Here is a 21780-nt window from a genome sequence, read left to right on the forward strand (position 1 = left end):
TTTTTTTCTTCTCTTACCCTTCCAGGTTTTTCCATCTGACGTTTACTCATTCCCTAGCAGCCAAAAGGAAGGTGCGCGTAGTCTCCCGTTCGTCGAAGCTGTCTGTGCCCGCAACTCTGCTACTGCAAAGTAACAACCAGTCCCCCCCCTTTCAAGCTCAGAAACCCAAGCGCTTGGAGAGCTCGGAGCGCGTCTTGCTGTAGACGTCCTCCGGCGAAGGCGTAGCATCGAGCTTGACGACGCGGCCCTCCTTTTCAAAGTAATCCACGACAGGCATGCTCGTCTCGACAAACGTGCGGAAGCGCTTGCGGATGCTCTCGGCGTTATCGTCAGCGCGACCGCTCGTCTTGCCGCGCTCGAGCAGACGGCTCTCCATGACGTCCTCGGGGCAGTCGTAAAACAGCACCAGCTTGGCGGGGCAGACGGCCTCCTCGAACTTGACGGCCTGGTCCATCTTGCGGGGGAAGCCGTCAATGAGGAAGCGCGCCGCCTTGCCGGCCGGGTTCTCCTTCATCGTCTCCGTCATGGCGTTCTCGAGCAGCTGGACGGTGACTTCCATGGGCACGATGAGGCCGTCCTTGATGTAGTCCTTGATAAGCTGGCCGAATTGGGAGCCGGGGCGGTCCTGTTCTGCGCGGAGGAGGTCGCCGGCCGAGAGGTGGGTGAAGCCGTAGTCGGAGACGAGGCGGGCGCACTGGGTTCCCTTGCCGGCGCCGGGGCCGCCGAGGACGAAGAGGACTGTCACGTCGGCGGGGGAGAAGGTCGGGGTCGACTTTGTTGGGGAGGGGAGGGCTTGCTTTGCCTCGGGGGCGGGGAGGGCTGCCATCTCTGTTGTTTGGGTTTTTTTTGTCAGTTGCGTCTCAGTCTTGTGGTTTGCACAGGTTGGAATGATTTGTTCAAAGGGTTGAGGGTTGGGTTTCGTGCTCGTTTTGTTGATGAAAGGGACTCAATATTGTCGGGAGGGCCAAGAAAGCTGCTGCCTTGGGGGGGGGGGGGGGGGGGGGGTGAGGGTTGGACAAAGGATAGCTTACCTGCTCTTTGATCAACGAGGAGCTTGTAAGCAAAGCTACCGGCACCAACAACAGCGAGGAAAGGCCAGAACTTGACGCCAGCAAAAGACTTCTTGGGGGGTTCAGAGGAGTAGAAGCGACGCGCCGGGAGTCGCTGTTGAAGACGAAGAGAAGAGCGAGAAGTGGAAGTGAGGATATTAAAAGAACGGATTGGGGAAGAAGAAGCTCGGGAGAGTAGACGGGGCGCGAAGGAGTGCATGATGACGGTGGATATAAGGTAGCAAGGTAGGCGCGAATTTGACGGGCGGCAAGCGGCTAGTTCGGGGAGGGGTGGGAATGAATAGGCTTGTCAATGCAAAGTGACGAGACGGGCTGCGGATACACCAAGGACAACGAGAGAGAGAGAGAGGGAAAAAAGAGTGACAACGTGGTGGTGGTTGGTGGATGGTGGTTTCGAAACCTGTCCTGCGTTCACGCACTGCTGCCAGGGTCAGCTAAGGTAGGGAAGTGTTGGCGTGGCACAATTTTGGACGGTCCCGTCGCCTCCTGAGAGTGGGGCAGATTTGGGGGTGAATTGGGGATTGGGATTGGCGTCTGGCATCTGGGCTTCCAGACCGCCCGGCCTCACGACCCCTGACCACCCTGACGTATGCCCACTTGGCAACAATGCTGGGGTTCTGGCACTATCACGTGGGAGCATCGTTGGGTTAAGCTTTCGTCCGTTGATTGAAGTCGTCTAATTCCTCCATGTCTTCGGCAGCCAAGGGACTTCTGTTCTTCCCGTGCGCTTCTTCCGTAAATGGGACCAATCACTGACCTATCATTCTTACACGTTGAAGACGAGCACTGCGCTCGGCAGACTAAACTCTCTAAGCTTACTTGGGTAGAGATTCAAATGTCTTTCTCGCTTCTGTCATCCTCCCTGACACCCTCAATAAATGGCCAAAACGTTTCTTCAAAGGCCGTCTCACTTGGCTGCATTTCATGCTTTGGCTCATTCAACGGAACTTTGTTTCACTCATGCCACATAAACAACTCCTGCTTGAACATATCACAGTCGCTAATTACAAGGAGCTGTCAGGCTAGGGTACCCTGATCACATGTTCGAGCTAGGAACGTAGTCATGCCGCATAAAACTTGCCATGAGTCTAGGTTGGTGGTCATCCCAGCTACTGGATCATCTCGTGACGGAGGCCTCGCCCGCAGCATCCGATCACAGCTTTGCCGACGCAGGCGCGGACTCGGGCGGATAAAAGTTTCGGGCGGGCAACTTCATCAGAGTGACTTACGGTGCGAGTAAGGACTCGATGGCCGATCTTCGTAACCGCGACGTGCCTCCGAGGCCTCCATCGGCATAATTGACAATATGTGAGTGTGCTTGGCTGTCTCATGCTCTTCATGCTAGCTCGAGTAAGTCGATATCTTACGCGGCTGCGGAAGCGGTCCAGCGGGACGATCTTGGCTCGAACCCGCGACCTTAAGAAAGAAAAAAACAAGCTATCCATGGCATTATGTAGGACCGTGAGCCAACATATGTTCTTTACTAGAATCATACCGCTCGGCCATCGACTACAACGGACGCTGCTTGTTGACAGCTCCTCTATCTTTGGTACCTATGAGGGGACGGAGATCGGATGAGGGTTCATCGAGGTGCGCGTTAATCAGGCTCCAAGCTCGAGGTACGGGCTGGATGGACCGCCCGAGACGACGTAGTCAGATCATATTCATTTCTGAATACTGACCTAAGACTCACTTGCCTTTGTACCTGAGTACACCATACTAGGTAGGTGAAAGGATGGAACACTCAATAAGTGTAGGGTTTAGTATCGATACTCGCAACCCTCATACTTGTGTGTATTGAACAGTATGCTAGATAATTCTTCCACGGGTATCGAGAAAGCCTACAGCTCTTGCGTATCACAATACATTGTCTCGGCCCATGCTCACACAGGCCATCGTGAAACCAATAATTGGCGAGAGGGTGACCACCCGACCGAAAGGATACATCCTCCAAAATCTGGATATGTTCCTAGTCAAAAGCTCCTAACCGGAAGAGCTCTCGATATCATTCCGGGCAAGTGAAGGTTCCAACTGCGCTAAGTGAGCAACACCATTCGACAAACTAAGATTGGCATATTATTGCGGCCGACGACATCCATTGGAGAAACATACGAGAGGCGCGCAGCCCAACACCTATCTAATATGGCCAGATAGCCGTATAGCATACCCTGCTTAGCACATCACTCAACACCCAATATTGGCTGGTATCCGGACACTCTTGAGAGGGTGTTTGAAAACCTTCCTCACTCAAGCCTATCAATGAGAGTCGACCAAACCTGCCTATTTAGGCAAGTCTCGTTTCCATTCCATTGGAATCCACGAAATGCTTATGCTGCCAGAAGTTCTAGGGAAATAAGCATAAGGAACCTTTAGCTGAATCCTCCAGATTGCAATTGGAGAAACGCGAAAGTTGGCATTTGTCAGCATCATGTCGAGCTCGAATTTGGCGTAGGGCTTACATGCGGCTTACCCGAGAAGCTGAGAGGCTGAAGAAACTAACAACGAGTGGCTGCAGTCGCGAAAAGAGTAAGACAAGATTGGCGACGAACGAGTTCTACTTTGTCTTAGCTGCCCCTCACGAAGCTCCCCCAGCTCCTCCTGAGGGCACGCTAGACGCGGGGTCTTATTGATAAAGACGTCGGCATCCTCAAAATGGCCCAATGGTCTTGAGTCCGCGGAGATATCAAAATACCCGTGTTCAATACTTATCACTTATACACAGCTCAGTCCTTGCGAAATACTTGTCAAATATCCACCGTAGACCAAGCTTTGACAATGCCCGTACTCAACCCCAACGCTGAATTCGGGCATTGCGTGCCACCAGAGACTCAGTATGGGATAACCACCTACGCCCCAGGATGGGAAAATGCAATCAAGTTTCGAGAAGGAGACCGAGCCACCATGGCTCGCGTGGTGCACATATATCCGAGATTTGGACCCTTCGGGCCCGTCTCCAAGGTCAGTCTTGTTCATCCATGAAAACCCCCCCTGAAATCAACAACACCACTCTAGACCACAGATGCGCAGAACCCACCATGTTCGGGTATATGACTGACAAACGCATACCAGGCACTCATGGCCATCTGCGCAAAGATCAAAACCCCCGAAGGCCACGGAGCACTCTTCTTCACCTCACCAGCTTCCTTCGCCACCGTCCGCGCCCACGCTCTTCATCCTCACCGGAAGCAGCTCGTCTTGACTGACGAGGACCTGGGCTACCGGTGCGTCGATGTCGGTGACGTGCGCCTCTACCTCGTCACCTACCCGATGCCCAAGACCCCCGGCGTCATCGGCGCCTGGCAGAACCCGGGCATAGGCGTCTCAATCCGTCTGGCTGAGAAGCTCCTGGAGGATATTGAGTCTCTGAAAGAAGTCATGTTCGACGGCGCGGGAGACTCGCCTCCGCCTACGGAGTATCTCCCCGAGAGTGAGGCTCACGGTCAGCTGAGGGAGCATATTATCGGACTCCTTCACAGGGCCACGATCAAACCGGACCAGGTGAAAGTCGAGACCGGAGATGTCTTCTTGTACCCAACGGGCATGGCCGCCATCTTCGCCGCTCATAGGACCCTGCTCGAGTACCGGCCCGGCAGTGTCGTGATTCTCGGCATTGCCTTCCACAGTACCGTTCACTACCTCCAAGACTCCTCGCCGCAGGGCTGCAAGCACTTTGGCCCCGTCGACACAAAGGGCCTCGAGGACTTCGAGTCCTGGCTCGACGCAGAAACGGCATCCGGGAGAGACGTGAGCTATGTCATCGCCGAGTTCCCCAATAACCCTCTCCTGGCTAGCACTGATATCCGCCGTATCAGAAAGCTTGTAAGTGACAACAACATCAGATATCAGGGATCGATGTACCAAGTTAACGCCTTCTTGTAGTCCCAAAAGCACAACTTCGTCCTCGTGCTCGACGACACAGTCGGTTCCTTCAGCAACATCGACATCCTGCCCCAATCCGATGTCCTAGTCTCCTCGCTCACAAAGTCCTTCTCGGGCTACGCAAACGTTATGGGCGGCAGCATCGTCCTCAACCCACTCTCACCACACTACTCCGCCCTCTACCCCCTCTGGTCCAAAACGCACCACAACGAGCTCTTCCTCGCTGACGCCGAGGTCCTCCTCTCCAATTCACAAGACTACCTCCCACGCACCGCGATCCTGAACCGCAACGCCGCCGCCATGGCCGCCCACCTCCACGCCGAAGCCTCCAAGAACCCCGGATCGGGAGTCGTCAAAGTCCTCTACCCCTCCGTCCTCCCCGACTACGAAACCTACAAATCATTCCTCCGAAAACCGACCCCGGAGCTCCCCGAACCGGGTGCGGGATGCCTCCTGAGCGTCGACTTCGACTCCGTAGACGCTGCGCGCGCCTTTTACGATCGGCTGGCGTTTTACCCGGGCCCTCACCTCGGCGCGCACCGCACGCTGTCTCTGGCGTATAACACGCTTGCGTTCGGCAAGGACCCTGAAGAGGCGGCGTTTCATCGGTCGTATGGCATCTTGGAGGAGACGGTGCGTATCTCTGCTGGGTTGGAGGATGTGCAGGACCTTCTTGACACGCTTGATGATGCGTTGGCTGCTGCGAGGGAGGTTAAGGCGAAGTTGGCGGAGGGACCTACGACTGTGGAGGCTGCTGCTGGTCTTGGTGTTTCTGCCTAGTGATTTGCCTTATTGAGATGAGCTGATGTTGAGGCTCTCGACCAATGAAGTACATCTGGAGGTTATTCCTTCTACAAATGATGCTAGATTCATGGCCCGTATAGTAGGTCTTTCTCCAAAAGATCTGGCATATTGCCGGCTCTCCGCGCTCTCATCAACGCTAACCTAGAAGACTGAAGTCATCTAGGCGCAGCCTGAGATCTACTCCTCCCTTCCAGTGAATTTCAATATCGTAAAGGGATCTCATAGTCGCAGTAGTATGGTTGGCGCTTAGAATGAACCCCTAATCGTCAGATGAGTCTGAGTTGCGGTCGGCAGGAGCTGCTTTCTTCACTTACTCACCTTTACACGCCTAACACGGTTTTCCGACGGTTCCGCATGTGATATGCCAACCTATTCTAGTCTCCGAATTCCCAAATGCGTCGGCCTCCAGACGAATTGGGCGGGAGAGAGCCAAGTGCACACGAATCAAATCCGTAGAACGCTCAGCATGCTCCATGCTGCTGCATCAAGGCGCTTACGGCCACATCACACAACTAGAGCCCTATCTCACGCAGACAGGCAGCGAAAGGGTAGTCTAACCCAACGAAGTACTGGGTAATTTGTTCTTGCCATCGTTCTTCTCTTTATCGTCGCCTTGGTATTTCTTCTCGTTCATCGTTACCTCAGTATTCACCCAAGTATACGTGCTCATATATCACCCATACCCGATGGTTACGACTTTACCCATCCCGCCTGGAATACCAAACAAGGCTTGGCACTGTTGAGGATGATCACACAGCAGCAGAGGTAGCCACAGTTCCTGATGCTCACCGGGACCCCGGTCTCCAAGAGCCTCAAAGATCTTGATCTCGTCAGCGCCCCTCTCATCGGTACCCACACGAAAGAGAAGCTCATCAGTCTCGGCGTCGAGCTCAGTACGGCCGATACCGACCTAAAGAAGGCCAGCTTACAGACAACGGTAGAAAACACAGCCTCCGACCCGGGTTCGGCCGACGAGAAACCGAGGGTACCTAGCCCCCCATCGGCAGTGAAGACGCGGCTTGCCGGCTTCGTTCCCGGATACATCCACAGCGCAGACGACTTTATGTTTCTAGGTGTCAACATCATGCCGGAGCTGATTTTTTCTTTCTTAGAGAGGGCCATGAGGCATTTCCCATGTAATCATTGCTTTGTGGGTACGACTGCTTGTCATCGTAGGCCTGCTGGAAGATAGCCTCCAACGCCCGGAGGCGGGCGTTGTCCGACAAGACGTCCTGGATGACGGGCGCTATATAGCCGGGTAGGTATTCACGGAAGGCTCGTGGCTCTCCACCGTCCGCCTTAGCGATGGATGGGCCAGACATTTCTTGACGGGTCTCTATCGGTGTCTTTTTCATCGCCTCGAGGAAGCCGGGCATCTGGATGGCCAACGCAAGGTTCCTGATGCCGTCATTCTTAAACGCAAAAGATTCTCAGCTAGAATCCGTAAGACGTTTGGTGTCGTTTGACTTGCACTGCCGGAGAAGGCCCGCTGCCGCCGTTTTCGTGAAGGCCGTCATAGAGGCTGCAAAACGGTCGTCGATCGGGCACTCGACGGTTTCGGTACTCGACACTCGCACAAAAAGCCTCAGTGATGGTTGTCAATTAGGGCCTAGTACGTTCTGGCATATTGGGTCACCGTGGTCCAGCTGTTCTATTCCTGGCCATGCGCGTATTCGGAAGGACAATTCACCGTACAAGGGACTCCAGTACATATCAGTAAAGAAGGCTATGAAAAAACCCTCTCCGGTATTCTCAGTCAAAGCTACAGGTATTATAAATACTAGTGCCATTGGTTCTGGTGCCGTTGATACTAGTGTCGTTGATACTAATGTCGTTAGCACCGGTGTCGTTGTATTCGGAAGAATACATTACGAGAGAACGAAGTGGCTAGAGAAATTTCATTGGCCTTAGACCAGTTGAAAATCCATTCGGTCAAAAAAATCGTTCTTTCGGGCGTCATCTAGGTACAAGTAATGTTCCATGTTTTTTGTAGGACAAAAAGACTACACATCAGGCCTTGCGGATTGGCGAAAGTTTACATCTCAACACTGGCTCAAGACTTTGAAAAGGTTGCTACGACGTGCTTTGGCTTTGTCATAATTCTCTGTATGTAAATGGGCTCATCGTCTGACTATGACGAGGTACAGCCCATACCACTTTTGTGCCAGTTTTGTATTGCTCTTCACAAGCTGGGTGAGTAATTGCTGTGTCACAATCCTGCTCTTCTCTCCATTATTTTGTCTCCAGCTTGACTCCGTCTACAAGTCCCGAAAGGTATTTACTACAGCCGTCTTTCCAGCGACGAAATCGGCCCAGCACTAAGCAGAAGCTGCGGCCTCTTCCTTCTCGGGCTTACGGCCAACAACGGAGTAGCTAACACCAAGTCAATCAGCACAATTAGACTTCAATAGGCTCGTGTCAGAGCAAGAGTAGGACTCGGCACTAACATCGGAAAGTAAGCGTGGTAGCTCCTATTCTTCAAGTCCTTGCGGACATTGACGAGAAACACGTCGACTTCGTTGCGGGACCAGCCGTGGACGCGGGTGAGCAACGCCATGCACACGGCTTCGAGGGCGCTGGAGAAGTTCTCGTGGCACCAGAGGCCAAGTTTCTTGTACCTATCGTAAAGTAGTGCCATTATAAGTGAACTGCCCGCCTTGACTGTAGACGAAACACGTTGTCTCCCGATAGAATAGGGAAAGGGGGGGGGGCAGACGGGAGAAGGCATGGCATGACTTGGATGTACATACTTCTCATCCTTGGGCCAACCGTTCATGGGCCACTTGAAAATACGAAGCTCGACATCGACAAATCCAGCCTCGACAACGAGACCTTTGAGAGTAGACACGTCGACGAACACGCGGCCCATCTTCTCGGACCCAGACCGGATGAGGTTGACGTACTCGTGTATCGAAGAGTCCTCGGGAAGCGTACCGTCGTCGGATACGGGGTCAACTTGGTTTTCGAGAAGCTCGAGGTACCCGCCTGGCGCAATGTTGCTGAGGCCAATGTCAATAAGAATCAAATTTGGCCAGCTGATGATTATTATGCAAAAAGTACTGACTCGTAGCATTTCTCGAGGTATTTTTTCCAATTTGCGATGCTTGCGTTCATGAAGCGGCTGTGGATGTAGTTGAATGGCTCCGAGTACGTCCACTCTTCTTCGATGTCGTCTATCTCGAACCTCACGTTTGGAGGCACGCTACATGCATATATATCAGCTACGGTTGGACTGGATGAGTTCCTAACCTGATATGTAGGTCCGACTTACAATTCCTGTTGAGGAGCAGAGAGGTCGATGCCGAGAATCTGGAAACATGCGAGAAAAGTGTGTCAGATTCGATCGTCATCATGTCAAAGAAATCCCATCGAGTATCAACGGAAAATTGCCAAAGGCGTACCTCAGCTTCGGGGTGCAAGTCTCCGAAATCGACGGCCCAGACCCCGGTTCCGGTCCCGACGTCGAGAACGCGGCCGACTTTGGAGTCCGGTTTGCAGGGAGGGGCTAGGCCGAGTTTGCCATCGAGGGTATAGATGAAGATCTCATGTTGTTGATCTGATTCCCGAGAAAGAGGATGAATCTAGTCAGACTTTGTGCTTCTTTTGAGATGGGGTGAAAGAGTATTTCAGGATGAGAAACAAACACACCTAATCTGTCGCTCTCTCTTGCGTCGTTGGGGAAGATGTATTCTGCGCGGATATTAGCTTCTTAAAACGTCGACCATGGCATGAGCCTTCAAGTAGCGAAATATGTATCTTACTGCCGTCCTTGTATCGGTGATACGTTCTGCCATTCTCGACCCGATAGTCGAGGATCGACGCGGTGATGCTCGTGCTTGATGAAGCGATGCTCTGTTGGGGTTCTTAGACACTGTCTGACTTCATACCACCGCACATAGATGACGGTAGCCGTTCACAAGGTAGAAGTTGGCCTACCTCGAGATCCGACCCATCGTGTTCAGAAGCCTAGCACGAAGAGAGAAGGAGACAAGGGTTAGTTTCGAATTCGCAGGTTTTTGACAGCTATTGAACTTTTGTAACATATATACCTCATATCCTGGCACAATTACAACTCCATGGATGTGCTCAGCCATGTTTATAGCCTGCGATTGCTCGTTGACTTGTTTCCGTGGTTTGGGACTCGGTTGATGTCTGATAACTTCGACTATGCTGCTATGGAATCTTTATACCAGAATCGAGGGCTTATTCTACGAAAAGTAGAGGGATCGAAGAAATTGAACGATGAAACGAAGACAACTGTCCCTTTTGTCGCTGTATGTATCGGAAATGAACCCCTCTTTCAAGGCGGATGGTTGGAACCATGCGCTCGTGATATCAACCAACATGCATATGCGTGTCGACGGCTCGGTTGCCCCTTTCTGTCCACCTGCAAGGATTCACCTGTGGAGATATTCCCAGAATGGCTTTTGTTGCAGGAGACCCGCGATCAGGTCATTCTGTAGCAAAAACCCTCGATGATGTCGAGCTAATTGAGTTGGTTCTTCACATTGTCCTCCATTCAACCTACCACTCCGCCCAGGACACCGTGCAGTTGAAAGCAAAGAAGGCGATGAGGTTAATGCAAGCAAAATGGAACTCTGTCCAACCCAATCAAGCTCACAAATCAAGTGTCTTGGGAGCTCGCGTGTCTTCAGAGTTGCCGCTATTCTATCACGAGCATTGTCGAGGCAGTTACCGGTTCGAGGCCTTGGGCAATGATCTTAGTTTGCACCTTAACACTTGCTCATAGTTCAAAGTCTGCTATATCGTGCTTTGGCTTCATTATATTCCTCTGCAAGCAATCCCGCGGCTTGTCAAACGGAAGAGAACAAAAAGGACCAACGCCAAACTTTCCTTTCCTCACCGGGCCCAACGTATCAGAAGGCCACATTCCACATAATCTCATCTACAAGGACGTCACACCGTTTTCTATTCCCCCCAAGATTGCTCTCTTACACCATTGCAGTTACTCTTCTCACACTTCTCCTCGCGCCTTCACCGCTAACCATGATAAGTCCCTCCATCTCCAAGGTCCGCATCGTCTCGTTGAAGTCGCTCTGCTCGACAGGCATGCTAGCCGACTCGCTGAGCCTCCGTGCAACCTCGGCCCACTTGACGGTCTGTCCATTGCTGGTAAGCTCGTCGAGCAGGTGAAGCACGGCGTTCTTGATCTCCTCCTTCTTGCGGCGATCGGCGGCGCTCGTGCCCTCCGTCAGGAGACTCATGTCGATGCGGCCCTGGGAATCGGTGGCGGCAGTCTTCAAGGCAGAGCGGATGAGGCGGGCGGCTTCAATGACGTCTTCACGAACAACGGTTGTAGACAGACGCATCTTGGCGTGAGCTTCGGACAGACGGATCATGGACTCAAGTTGACGCGTAGTGGCAGTGATGCGCTTCTCCGCAGCGCGAACATCCTGGCCGAGTCTGCGCATCTCAAGGTACTGGTTGACCAGCTCCTGAGCAGCATCTTGGGCGATAGTAGGCTGTATTTGCGAGCGAGCGTAGGAGATGTAGGTGGTAAGGAACTCAACAGGCTGAAGTCGGTTAGCAATGGTGAAAATCGTGCTAGTCATCGGATACTTACGAGAATATCGTCCTTCTGCTGGGCAGACTCTGGGTTATCTTCCAAGTACAGGGAGAGAAGATGGCGAGCAAGACGAGCATCGCTCTTCTCATCCGCACGATCAAGAATAAGGTAGACCAAATCGAAACGAGACAGCAGCGTGGGGGGCAGGTCGATGTTCTGAGGTACGGGTAGGTCAGGGTTGTAACGACTGCCAACAGGGTTGGCAGAAGCCAAAATACTCGTCCGGGCGTTCAAGGTGGTAATGATACCGGCCTTGGCAACGGACACCGTCTGCTGTTCCATCACTTCGTGGAGAACGGAACGAGTTGAGTCTGACATCTTGTCGAACTCATCGATACAGCAGACACCGCCGTCTGACAAGACAAGGGCACCAGATTCAAGAACGAGCTGGCGCGTCTCGGGATCTCTTGTGACGTACGCGGTGAGACCAACAGCAGAGGAACCCTTGCCACTGGTGTATACACCACGGGGAGCAATCTTGTGCACGTAGGAAAGAATCTGTGACTTGGACGTCGAAGGGTCACCACAGAGCAAGACGTTGATATCGCCTCTGTATCTGGGGCTGCCACCCTTGGTGAAAGTCTTGTTTGTGCCACCAAAGAGTTGCAGCAAGATTCCCTTCTTCACATCGTCCATCTCGTAAATAGATGGAGCGAGTGAGCGGGAAAGAAGATCGTAAATGTCTGGTCTGGCAGCGGTCTCCTTGATCTTGTCTTCCTCCTCAGGGCTGATCTTCTTGGTTTCTTCGAGATTAGGGTCGTTGCCAGACTCTTCTTCTTCACCTTCGAGGCCGAGGGTAGAAGAATCGACGCCCATTCTCTTCTTGTCCACCTTTTGGACGTGCAACACATCGACATATGTCTTGTAGATGCTCTTGATGGTCCTTTGGCGTGGGTTCACACGCACAGGGTTGACGCGGAAAATTCCCGTAAGCTCAACACGGTCACCGGCTTTGCAGAAGTCCACCAATTCGTTGTACACGCAGACTGAAACCGAGTGGGGCGTTTGTCCGGCAGGAACCGCATCGGGGGTCTCCTGAAGCTTGATCACCTGCTTGTCATCGAAAACGCAGCGGTTGTGGATAATCTGCATGGAGTTCTTGGAGGCGCAGCGGGTACGCGGGCACTCAGTGGGCTCGCGGATTTTGCCTCTATCGAGACCAACGTTGACCGAGTGGTTGCAAACACTGCACCGGAAAAAGGCATCCTTCATGTCTGGGATCACTGGCGTGGTGCGGATGACAAGACCCTTGATGGTGATGAGTCTATCCATATCAGAGGGGTTCAGGTCTCGAAGGTTGGTTGTCTTGTCCAGTCCGAAAGGTCGGACCATGTACAGCAAGCCGGAAACCTCGTCTTCTTTGGAAGGGAGGTCCATAGTAGGTCGTGGTGTCGGGGCATCAGAGCCGGCATGGTCTGAGCTTGGGAAGGCAATCTCGGAGCTGGGTGCAGTGTTGCTTCGCCTAGCCGCATCGCCGGCACTGCTCTGAGACGCACGTTGTCTTTGGTCTTCGGCTCTTGCCAACTCAACCATCATGTCGCTCACAGACTGATCCATAATGGGGACGATTTCCTGCGGGTAAGCTTGGAGGTGATACCAGAGCTTGCGCGTCGGGGGGTAGGTGTTCAGATCGGCGACGTTGAGATGGAGCCTGGCGGTACCGAGAAGAAGCATGTTTTCCAGAGCCTCCCAGTATGGTTTGGACTCGGCGTCAGGGGCATTTTGAACTTCTACCTCAGACCAGCCCTCCCTGTACAGCTGGTATTTCCGTGTGAAGTGCCTGAGGAAATCCTTGAAGGCTGCGAAAGTGTCGTCGACGGAAACCGTGGTACCCCAAATAGCACTCTCTCCTTGCCCACCAAGACGATCTGCCTCTGACGTGTTGGGGTCTGGGTTGCTGAATGAGAGCGCATCGGAGCCCGGTGCATCTGTGGTCACTCTGCCTTGGGGATCCAAGACAATGCGGCGGCGGGGTGTTCTGATGCCTTCTGAGTTGATATCACCTCTGCGGGAACGAGAGGCTCTGTCAGAGACGAAGAGACCACTACTTTCACTGCGCAAGTCTGACTGAGGCGCCCGCATCGGTCCCGGGCTGGAGCTGGCTTCGTATCGGATTGGTGACGATTCTGGGGATACAGGTCAGTGATTTGCACGCATATACACTAAGAAGGCCCTCACCTCTCATCATGCCGCTTGCACGCGGTGTCCTATCTCCATCGCCAGTAGATTGAGTGTCAATGTCTTGACGCAGCGGTGAGCTGGGAGCAGGCCCATTGGCGGTGCTCTGGCTGTTGCTCATGTTCCGCAAGGGGGACGACACATCGCCATTGGCAGGTGTATTGCGACGACCATTGGCAGACTGCGCCGGGGAAGATTCGTAGAAGAGAGGGCTGGATGCAAGCTGGGACCGGCGGGTTGTGCGAGGGGTCTCTGCAGGGCGTTGTTGCGCCTCTTCATCTGCGGGCGCGGGGGTGCTGCGATCAGCGTCCGGGTTATTTCTCGTAGAACGGCGGGGAGTTCCACCAGCCGTCGAGCTTCTCGTCGACCTTTTCGAAGGGGAAGACATATTTGTTGTGCTTTGACGTTCGTAGTCTTCCTTGCGGTTGTTGATCGAACGGGGGGAAAGTGGGATGCGGGATGCGACTGAAAGAATATGTGCGTTGCTGGGGAGAGGGGAGGTGTGGAGAGGCGTCGTTCAGGAGCAACTAAAAGGTGGGCTGCATTGCAATCTTGAAAAAGCACTTTACGCGCTCACCCAGCCAGAACGCGTCCCAAAAAGGAGTTTCGCGTTTTCCACTTTACGCGCTGGGAAGCATTGGCCTGTGCGCTCCATCTACCGCCAATGTCACTGGGGCCACCTATCTGATGGGGCTCAAGGTCGGGTGGGTCCGCACAATCCCTGCTATCCGGCCGTCGGCGAAACCACCCACCGACTTGCACCGATTCTGGGATGCTGAGGTGGTCAATTGTATCCCGCCAGAGCTCCCTACCAGGCACCGTTGACTAAAGTGACATTACCCAGCAACCCACCAACAAGCGCAATCCGGCGCAACAAACCCCCCAAACGACCGTCAAGATGGCTCCCGGAATGTCCCTTTTCTCCATCAATGCGATCCTCATCCTCAGCATTGAGGACGGATCGCGGTTATTCTCCAAGTACTACAGCGCACCCCACCAAGGCACACAAAAGGACGGTATGCGCTGGCCTCCCCCCCTCCAAAGCGAGCTCTGGAGCTCCATGACTGACAGAAACGATCCACGATAGGCCAGACAAACCCTTACCCCGATGTCAAGTCGCAAAAGGCCTTTGAGAAGGGTCTCCTGGAGAAGACGGCCAAGCAGACTGGCGATATTATCCTCTACGACAACCGGATCGTTCTGTACAAGATGGAGTCGGACGTCATGATGTACGTTGTTGGAGGCGTCGACGAGAACGAGGTTCTCCTTTACAACGTCATTTTGGCCCTGAGAGATTCCCTGCACCTCCTCTTCAAGTAAGCTATACCCCTCCATGTCCCCTGGGAGCTACATGAAGCTGGTGATTCTAACAGCTCTGCTAGGCAATCTGTCGACAAGCGCACAATCGTCGAGAACTACGACCTCGTCTCCCTCGCTATCGACGAGATTGTTGACGACGGCATCATCCTCGAGACCGACCCTACCATTATCGTCCAAAGAGTCAGCAAGGCGCCGGCGCAAGACGTCGACCTCCGCCGCATCGACCTCAGTGAACAAGGTGTCAACAACCTGGCCCAGCTGGGTAAGTCGAAATTGGCGGACTGGCTGCGGCAAGGCTTGTAAGGGGCTTGTGGTGTAAGGGGCTTGTGGTGTAAGGGGGAGAGAGAGAGGATGGAGATATAAACCAGGGATGGTTGTGCAAATGGGAGTTTTATGGTGGCTTTCTAAAGGGAACGCATCATTAAAAGTATAGTCCTCTGAAAGGGGGGCGTCATGACGAATGCCTCGAATTTATGCTTGATTCTATTTTTTTGGCCCAAAGACCCTGTCTATGCTCGAATCTCAGAGGCCGCCTTGCGGAGCCTGTTCATTACCGCCTCTGCAATGTCATTCCTGTCGTCGATGCCGTCCACGAAGATGACGCTGGCACCTCTTCTATCCAGATCTCTCAGGGCTGAGAAAAGCCCCTGAGCGATCCCCTTGATGTCGTCGCCTAGGTCTATGTCGAGGATCTTCGCCATGGGCCTATCCTCTGCATCCTGAAGCTCGCCCTCTTGAACTTCGTACGCCGCTTCGTCCCTCGCATTCGCCGCCACAGCCCCGTCAACGTGAACCTTGGAGACCTGCAACGCGCCGTGATGCAGACCACCCGCAATCTTCCACCGTCTCGTGCGAATGATGCCAATCTTGAGCGACGTCGGCCCCGCGCCATTCGTCGCAGTCACATCGCCGTTCTGCTGAATCAGCGCTTTTTGCAGGTCCTCGGCAATGATACCCTCAGCACCCGCCTCGCAAGCCCACTCATACAACACAACCTTGGCTTTGGGGCTATAGTGCTTATACTTCATCCCCGGCGCCCGCGGCGTCGCCTTGCCCATCTCGCTCTCATCCTTGTACGCCTTAACGACGCCCTCCCAGCCGGGGCATCTCCGCAGCTCCTCCATACCCACGCCGCCCGGTCTCAGGACGACGGGCGGATCGCACAGGCCGTCGACGACGGTGCTCTCCACGCCGACCTGGCACGCCCCGCCGTCCAAGATGAGCTCGATGCGCCCTTCCAGATCGTGGAAGACGTGCTGCGCCGTCGTGGGAGACGGTTTCGTGGACGCGTTGGCCGAGGGTGCGGCCAGGGGCACGCCGGCGAGCTTGATGAGCGTCAGCGCCAGCGGCGAGGACGGCATCCGGACGCCGAAGCTCGGTAATCCCGCCGTGACTTCGGGCGCGAGCTTGCTCGGCTCTGGATTCCTCAGCAGGATCGTCAGGGGTCCGGGCCAGAACTTTTCAATGAGCGGCTTATAGATTTCCGGGATCGGGTCCTTTGCTGCGTCGCCGTTGGTCTGCTTCTCTGACCGCAGTAGGCCTCTCAACATGTCTAGATCACAGACGTGCGATATCAGAGGGTTGTCTGATGGCCGGCCCTTGGCTGAGTAGATGCCCTTGACGGCGCCGCTTCTCGTTGCGTCGGCTCCGAGGCCGTAGACGGTCTCGGTCGGGAATGCCACGGGCGTGTCCTTGCTGCGCAGGTATTCCGCGGCATCTCGTAGGGCGGATATTGATGCGCCACAGGCCTCATTGGCGATTTCCCAGTTGCTTAACCTCTCAGGTCCCTCTGCATCTCTGAAATTCCCCAGCCCTTGGGCCTCGACTTTCACTACTCGGGTCTCCATTGTGACTCTGTTGCTGTGTTGTGATGAAACTAGTCGCTGATAATTGTGGCTTGAAGTTGCAATTTGGCGACTTATACGACGTATGAGAGGTAGTGCAAAAACATACGAGGGTTGAAATTGCATAAAATTCAAGGGTGGGAGGAAAATAGAGTTGACAGAAGAGGGTCTATCTAGATGGCTTTCTCCGATGTCAAACGAAGAATCTAGACCGTCGTCATAAGAGATTAATTGGGTATCAACAAAAGGTCTTCATGCAGATCAAGTGGATGAGAGGGATGGTCAAACGAAGTTGAGTCATATGCGGAAAAAATTCTCTGGATGAGTGAGTGAGGTGAGTGGCCGTTGTTGGTGCGCTTTAGCGGCGATATTTCCGAGTTTAGGGAACCGGCGGTCGGGTCTTGCCCGTCAGCAGCAGGGCAGTGACATCTGCCGCTAAGGTCACTCCGCCGATCGGTTTTCAGTGGGGCCTGTGATGTGATTGTAGTGGGGGTTGAGTTTGCTCTACCTTAGGTACTCGCCACGCGCTGACTCCCGTGTATGAAGTTTGACATAAGGTAGATAGATGCTCATTAAAAGCTTCGGTTTTGAAGTTGCGATCTTGGCCTCTTCCATTCTGCCGTTGAGCGGCATTTTCAGGCTGCATGGGGCCAGACAGTGATCAGTAGATTAGGTATCCTCCACTTCGCAGTTATATTCTCAAGGTACTGTTTGTGTAACATGGTATAGTTGTAGCTGCACAAGTTGCAGGTTAATCTTGTGACAATTGCCTAGCCACGAGATTGTCTTCGAGAGATCTTTGAGGTCTTCCAAGCAACCTGGTCTTTGTGTCCAGAAAACACCCTCGACTTTCCCATTCTCTGTCCCTAGGAGGTGGCCGCATCAATGTAGGACCATGCCTACCACGGAATGAAACCTCCCGTCTCAGGCCTGGCTGATCGGAGCAAGTCTCGCCATGGATTTCACAGACTCAACGCAAGCATTCGAGTAGTCATGCGGCCCTGTATCTCCTACACGGCTTTTTGAACAGTCAAAAAGATCGAACCTGCGTTCTCCTGCATCAGCCCCGGCCCGAGTCCGAACTGGACGAGTAAATCGCGTAGCCGTCGCGGTAAGATAGGCGTATGCCGTGGGATGTGGCGTGATGTCTGGATCTGTCCTCGATCAGCGAGGCTTTTTTTCGCCAGCACCAGAGCCAGTTTGGAGTGTGCTTAATCGTAGGCAGGTTGGCCTCATATCAGCGCCTCGCTGTCTTCTGTCCGTAGGATTCAAGCCACTGACCAGTGCCGAGGCTGTCCATTTCTTTCTGCAACTGATAGGGGGCATCAGACAAGCTCAGCGTTCCCGTCGTCAACAATTGGCTTTGCGCTGGACCATCTCAAAACCAAAATGTCTCCCGTCATCGCCAGCACTGAGTCGTCCGCGTCCGTTCCCTTTCCTTCCACTTCTGTATCCCGCAGCATACGGATAAATACTGCGGTATCGAGGTCCGGCCCGTCGATCATGCTAATGTTGCCAGCGGTATCGTTGAGGTTCTGTAGGTTTGGCGGGAAGGAGGAGAGGAAGGAGGAAAGATAGTGATTATGCAGTAGCGCCTGATGGCGAGTTGCGTATGCGAGTTCTGTTTCGGAAAGACGCGCACGAAGAGACGGAGACGAGAGGTAGTGGAGAGCATGTTTATCGATCTGCAGTAGCAGAGTAGACGGTTAGCCACGCTAGATGCCAATGGAAATGCGCCGGGTTCGGTTGAAGAGCAGAGGAAACTGGGTACCTTTGCAATACGAGCGCGAAGAAAGCTCCTGACGAGGAACTTAAAGCGCTCAAGCTCGGTCTGAATGACGATGAGGGCGAAGTTGGTCTTGGGGTCCATGTCACCAGTCATGTCCTCGACCTTTTCGATCTGGCGCTTGATGCGGTCGTTGACGCGCTCAAAGAGACCACCGGTAGGCCATCTGACGCATCTCATGTCAGCATGACGTGAAGTATACTTTCGTATTTTGGGAAAATGCCGAGCAACAGGAGGTAGGCACGCACTCTAGAAGTTCTGGGGCGGACCGCTCTGCCATCCAAGCACGCGTCAGGGCCTGTAAGTCGCGTGTCTCAGAGGGAATTGAGTACGAGACCGGGTCGACCTCGCGTAGAATATCGTCAATGTCCATCGTTGCTGGCTTCTATAAGTGCATGAGCTGTAGCGGGTGCTATAACATGGCGGCACTACGTTCAGCTGCGCGGTGTTGGTGACGCGAGTTCGAACTTCGAGGTCGATTTTGGATCGCGGGATGCTTGGGGGAGGGAGAATCGCGGGGTGCTAATTGACTTCAATGGTGGGATCCTGCTGGATGTGGAGCCACGGAGCTACCTTGGGCACGGGCAGTGTGCTAGGATAAGAGGGTACGCGCAGATGCAATGACAAGAAGCCAGGGTCGAGGTATCTTTCTATCTACTTGATCCTGTCGTTTTCATCATCTTCTGTACAGAGCTTCCTTGTGACCAACATGGCTGTATTCTGGGTTCCTAGAGGTCAAAAACACTGACATACTGTTTTTTTTCTTCTCTTTTCTTTATACCTTGCTTGCAAATATTCTGCCTTGGGATCCTCGAAGACAGTCTGTTTGGCGGTCGATTCGCAGCTGCCGCGTTGCAGATTACATGAACGCCCCGACGGACAAAGCTTATTTGCTGATGTTACTATGGAGCTTGCGGATCTGACACTTTTCGGAGTATCTCAAGACGCCAATGCCACCCCCGCAATCCTTGGATCTTTCCAAGTTCATTTCTAGACTCGTTGAGATAACACAGCACACGAATGTCCGTAAGAAAACAACTTGCTGCGAAGGACGCTATTTGCAGTAACTAAACAGAGCGAATACCCTTGATCTCCAAATCTCTACGAGCTCTACACTCTTCACAATGGCAGACTCTGGCGATGGCGATGAACGGACCCCTTACTCGGCCTACGCCGTCAGCATCTATCAAAACGGCATTATGGCAGGTCAATTGCCCATCGTAACGACTGATCCCAACGGCTTGCAGGCCCAGGCCCAAAAGGCCATGGGCCCCGAGTCCTTCAACTACGTCTTCGGAGGCGCCGGCGAGCTGTCCACCATGGACGCGAACCGTCTGGCCTTTCGCCAGTGGAAGATCGTGCCTCGCTTCTTGAGACCCAGCAATCCTCGGGATTTGACAACTGAGTTGTTTGGCGTGACTTATGGTACGTTGCGGATGCCAACCTTATCTTAAATGAGACATTGCTCTAAGACAACAGCTCAGAGTCTCCCCTTTTGATGGCCCCCATCGGGGTCCAGAGTATCTTCCATGAGGACAAGGAGACAGGTCTGGCAGCCGCTTGCGCTGAGCTGCAAGTGCCGTACACGTTGAGCACGGCGGCGACCTCGACCATTGAAGAGGTCGCCAAAGTATGTGGCGACCAGCACCGCTGGTTCCAGTTGTACTGGCCCATGGACGATGACATTACGGGTTCGATCCTCAGACGTGCCAGGGCCAACGGGTACAAGGTTCTCGTCGTGACTCTCGACACCGTGACATTGGCTTGGCGGCCGGCAGATCTCGACCAGGCATATCTCCCCTTCATCACGGGCACAGGGAACTCGGTCGGCTTCAGCGATCCCGTCTTCCGCAAGAAGTTTTCCGAGCAGAACGACGGCGACCAGGTAGAGGACAACATCATTAGCGCCTCCCGGTACTGGATCAGCCAGGCCTTCCCCGGCGATCACCATTCGTGGAAGGATCTGGCGCTGCTGAAGAAGAACTGGGACGGGCCCATCGTTCTCAAGGGCGTGCTGAGCGTCGAGGACGCCAAGCTCGCCGTCGAGCATGGCATGTCGGGCATCATCGTCAGCAACCACGGCGGCCGACAGCTCGACGGCGGGGTCGCCTCGCTGGAGATGCTTCCGGAGATTGTGGAAGCCGTGGGCGACAAGCTCACGGTTATGTTCGATTCCGGGATCCGAACTGGGGCGGACATTGTCAAGGCCATCGCGCTGGGGGCTAAGGCTGTCTTCGTTGGCAGACCCGCCATCTACGGCCTGGGCATTGCGGGTAAAGAGGGCGCAAAGGCTGTCATTGCTGGACTGCTTGCTGATCTGGACTTGACAATGGGACTCTCCGGCTTCAAGAGTCTCTCCGAGCTCAAGCCTTCCATCCTTCGGCAGGTTCGGTACGGTGGGGACATGAAAGCTAACTTGTAGTTATCAGATCGTTCGCTTTCGAAATGAGGGTTTAGCAGGACGGCAAGCCGTTGTGCCGGGAAATCCTGTGCTGTCAGCGGTCGCTTTCGCAATTACGCTGGAAGAATACAAGCTTATTTTCAGAAATAGTGTCGATCGTAGCCCCATTCCTTTGGTCTCATCACACCTTCTCCACGACTTTATTGAGATTTGATCAGCGTGGGAGCCGTGGACTAACATAAAAAAAAAACACCCATATTGCGGTCCAACCTGTTCCCCGCACCCTACCAGCGCCGGAATGCTCGCCATCCGGCGTGCTTGAAGCCCGGGAACGAGGAAAGCCACCGAGCTAACGATCGGCTCCTGTCGACTGTCTTGGGCCCAGACAAGCCAAGACTATCAGATCACAAGTGCCAAACTTCCAAATGTTCTTCGCGTCAAAACATGCCATTGGGTTCTTTGCTATTCATTCCTCACGTGGTTTGGAATCCGTCCAGGTGCAATTCGACCAGCCCAGGCTTTCTCTACCTAGCGAGAGCCTCTCTCTCAGCACGCTAACATCAATGCAGTTGGACTAGGACAAACACTGAGTTCTTCTTCGCAGTCAATTACAGTCAATTATTGGGCCTTCCGGGTGTCCCACCGCATAGCCACAGCGCGGCTGGTACTCCCGCCTGCAAGAGTTCACAGGCCTTGCCACTGTTCATCTCTTTCCATGACGAGATCATCATCTCTTTCTGGAGAATGTTCGTGATCTTCCGATGTGCTACCACGGGCTAGCGTGCATTCGTTCCAGTTTATCCTTTCCAATAGCTCCATGGGAAAGGGTCCATCCGAAGGAGCGGGATTTAGAGTGCAGTAAGCATATTCCTGCGGAAAGCGGGCTTGTCTCTGAGTAATCTCGTTGCGAA

General features: G+C 53.7%; 8 protein-coding genes across 8 annotated transcripts; 3 read left to right on the plus strand and 5 right to left on the minus strand.

The window, feature by feature from the left end:
* Positions 1-157: 157 nt before the first annotated feature.
* On the minus strand, positions 158-1269 carry BDP81DRAFT_319301 (UMP-CMP kinase; the record flags this gene model as incomplete). The annotated part of the gene is made up of 2 exons (XM_060584422.1): positions 158-828; positions 1032-1269. 2 exons carry the CDS (start codon positions 1267-1269, stop codon positions 158-160), a joined length of 909 nt encoding a protein of 302 aa, XP_060445496.1.
* Positions 1270-3845: 2576 nt separating this feature from the next.
* Positions 3846-5729, plus strand: BDP81DRAFT_319572 (cystathionine gamma-synthase; the record flags this gene model as incomplete). The annotated part of the gene is made up of 3 exons (XM_060584445.1): positions 3846-4028; positions 4140-4889; positions 4950-5729. The coding sequence occupies 3 exons, from the start codon at positions 3846-3848 to the stop codon at positions 5727-5729; spliced, it is 1713 nt and encodes a 570-aa protein (XP_060445497.1).
* Positions 5730-7647: 1918 nt separating this feature from the next.
* BDP81DRAFT_428571 (S-adenosyl-L-methionine-dependent methyltransferase) lies at positions 7648-9980 on the minus strand. Its single transcript, XM_060590434.1, has 10 exons — positions 9803-9980; positions 9690-9719; positions 9515-9605; positions 9402-9443; positions 9155-9309; positions 9025-9062; positions 8818-8955; positions 8504-8752; positions 8201-8371; positions 7648-8126 (listed from the first exon to the last, which is right to left on the minus strand). Exons 1-10 carry the CDS (start codon positions 9845-9847, stop codon positions 8072-8074), a joined length of 1014 nt encoding a protein of 337 aa, XP_060445498.1. The 5' UTR covers positions 9848-9980; the 3' UTR covers positions 7648-8071.
* Positions 9981-10287: 307 nt separating this feature from the next.
* On the minus strand, positions 10288-14085 carry BDP81DRAFT_374895 (MCM2/3/5 family protein). Its single transcript, XM_060586706.1, has 3 exons — positions 13519-14085; positions 11338-13466; positions 10288-11287 (listed from the first exon to the last, which is right to left on the minus strand). The coding sequence occupies exons 1-3, from the start codon at positions 13904-13906 to the stop codon at positions 10706-10708; spliced, it is 3099 nt and encodes a 1032-aa protein (XP_060445499.1). The 5' UTR covers positions 13907-14085; the 3' UTR covers positions 10288-10705.
* A 331-nt stretch (positions 14086-14416) lies between these two features.
* On the plus strand, positions 14417-15141 carry BDP81DRAFT_394534 (clathrin adaptor complex small chain; the record flags this gene model as incomplete). The annotated part of the gene is made up of 3 exons (XM_060587975.1): positions 14417-14534; positions 14606-14834; positions 14901-15141. The coding sequence occupies 3 exons, from the start codon at positions 14417-14419 to the stop codon at positions 15139-15141; spliced, it is 588 nt and encodes a 195-aa protein (XP_060445500.1).
* A 206-nt stretch (positions 15142-15347) lies between these two features.
* On the minus strand, positions 15348-16685 carry BDP81DRAFT_320157 (yrdC protein; the record flags this gene model as incomplete). The annotated part of the gene is made up of 1 exon (XM_060584501.1): positions 15348-16685. The coding sequence occupies one exon, from the start codon at positions 16683-16685 to the stop codon at positions 15348-15350; it is 1338 nt and encodes a 445-aa protein (XP_060445501.1).
* Positions 16686-18007: 1322 nt separating this feature from the next.
* Positions 18008-18841, minus strand: BDP81DRAFT_449858 (uncharacterized protein; the record flags this gene model as incomplete). Its single annotated transcript, XM_060592457.1, has 3 exons — positions 18008-18367; positions 18454-18634; positions 18717-18841. The coding sequence occupies 3 exons, from the start codon at positions 18839-18841 to the stop codon at positions 18008-18010; spliced, it is 666 nt and encodes a 221-aa protein (XP_060445502.1).
* Positions 18842-19172: 331 nt separating this feature from the next.
* On the plus strand, positions 19173-21147 carry BDP81DRAFT_428578 (FMN-dependent dehydrogenase). Its single transcript, XM_060590435.1, has 2 exons — positions 19173-19893; positions 19953-21147. The coding sequence occupies exons 1-2, from the start codon at positions 19593-19595 to the stop codon at positions 20888-20890; spliced, it is 1239 nt and encodes a 412-aa protein (XP_060445503.1). The 5' UTR covers positions 19173-19592; the 3' UTR covers positions 20891-21147.
* Positions 21148-21780: the final 633 nt, after the last annotated feature.

Source organism: Colletotrichum phormii (assembly GCF_030913505.1).
Source record: "Colletotrichum phormii strain CBS 102054 chromosome Unknown BDP81scaffold_10, whole genome shotgun sequence".
Lineage (NCBI taxonomy): Eukaryota > Fungi > Ascomycota > Sordariomycetes > Glomerellales > Glomerellaceae > Colletotrichum > Colletotrichum phormii.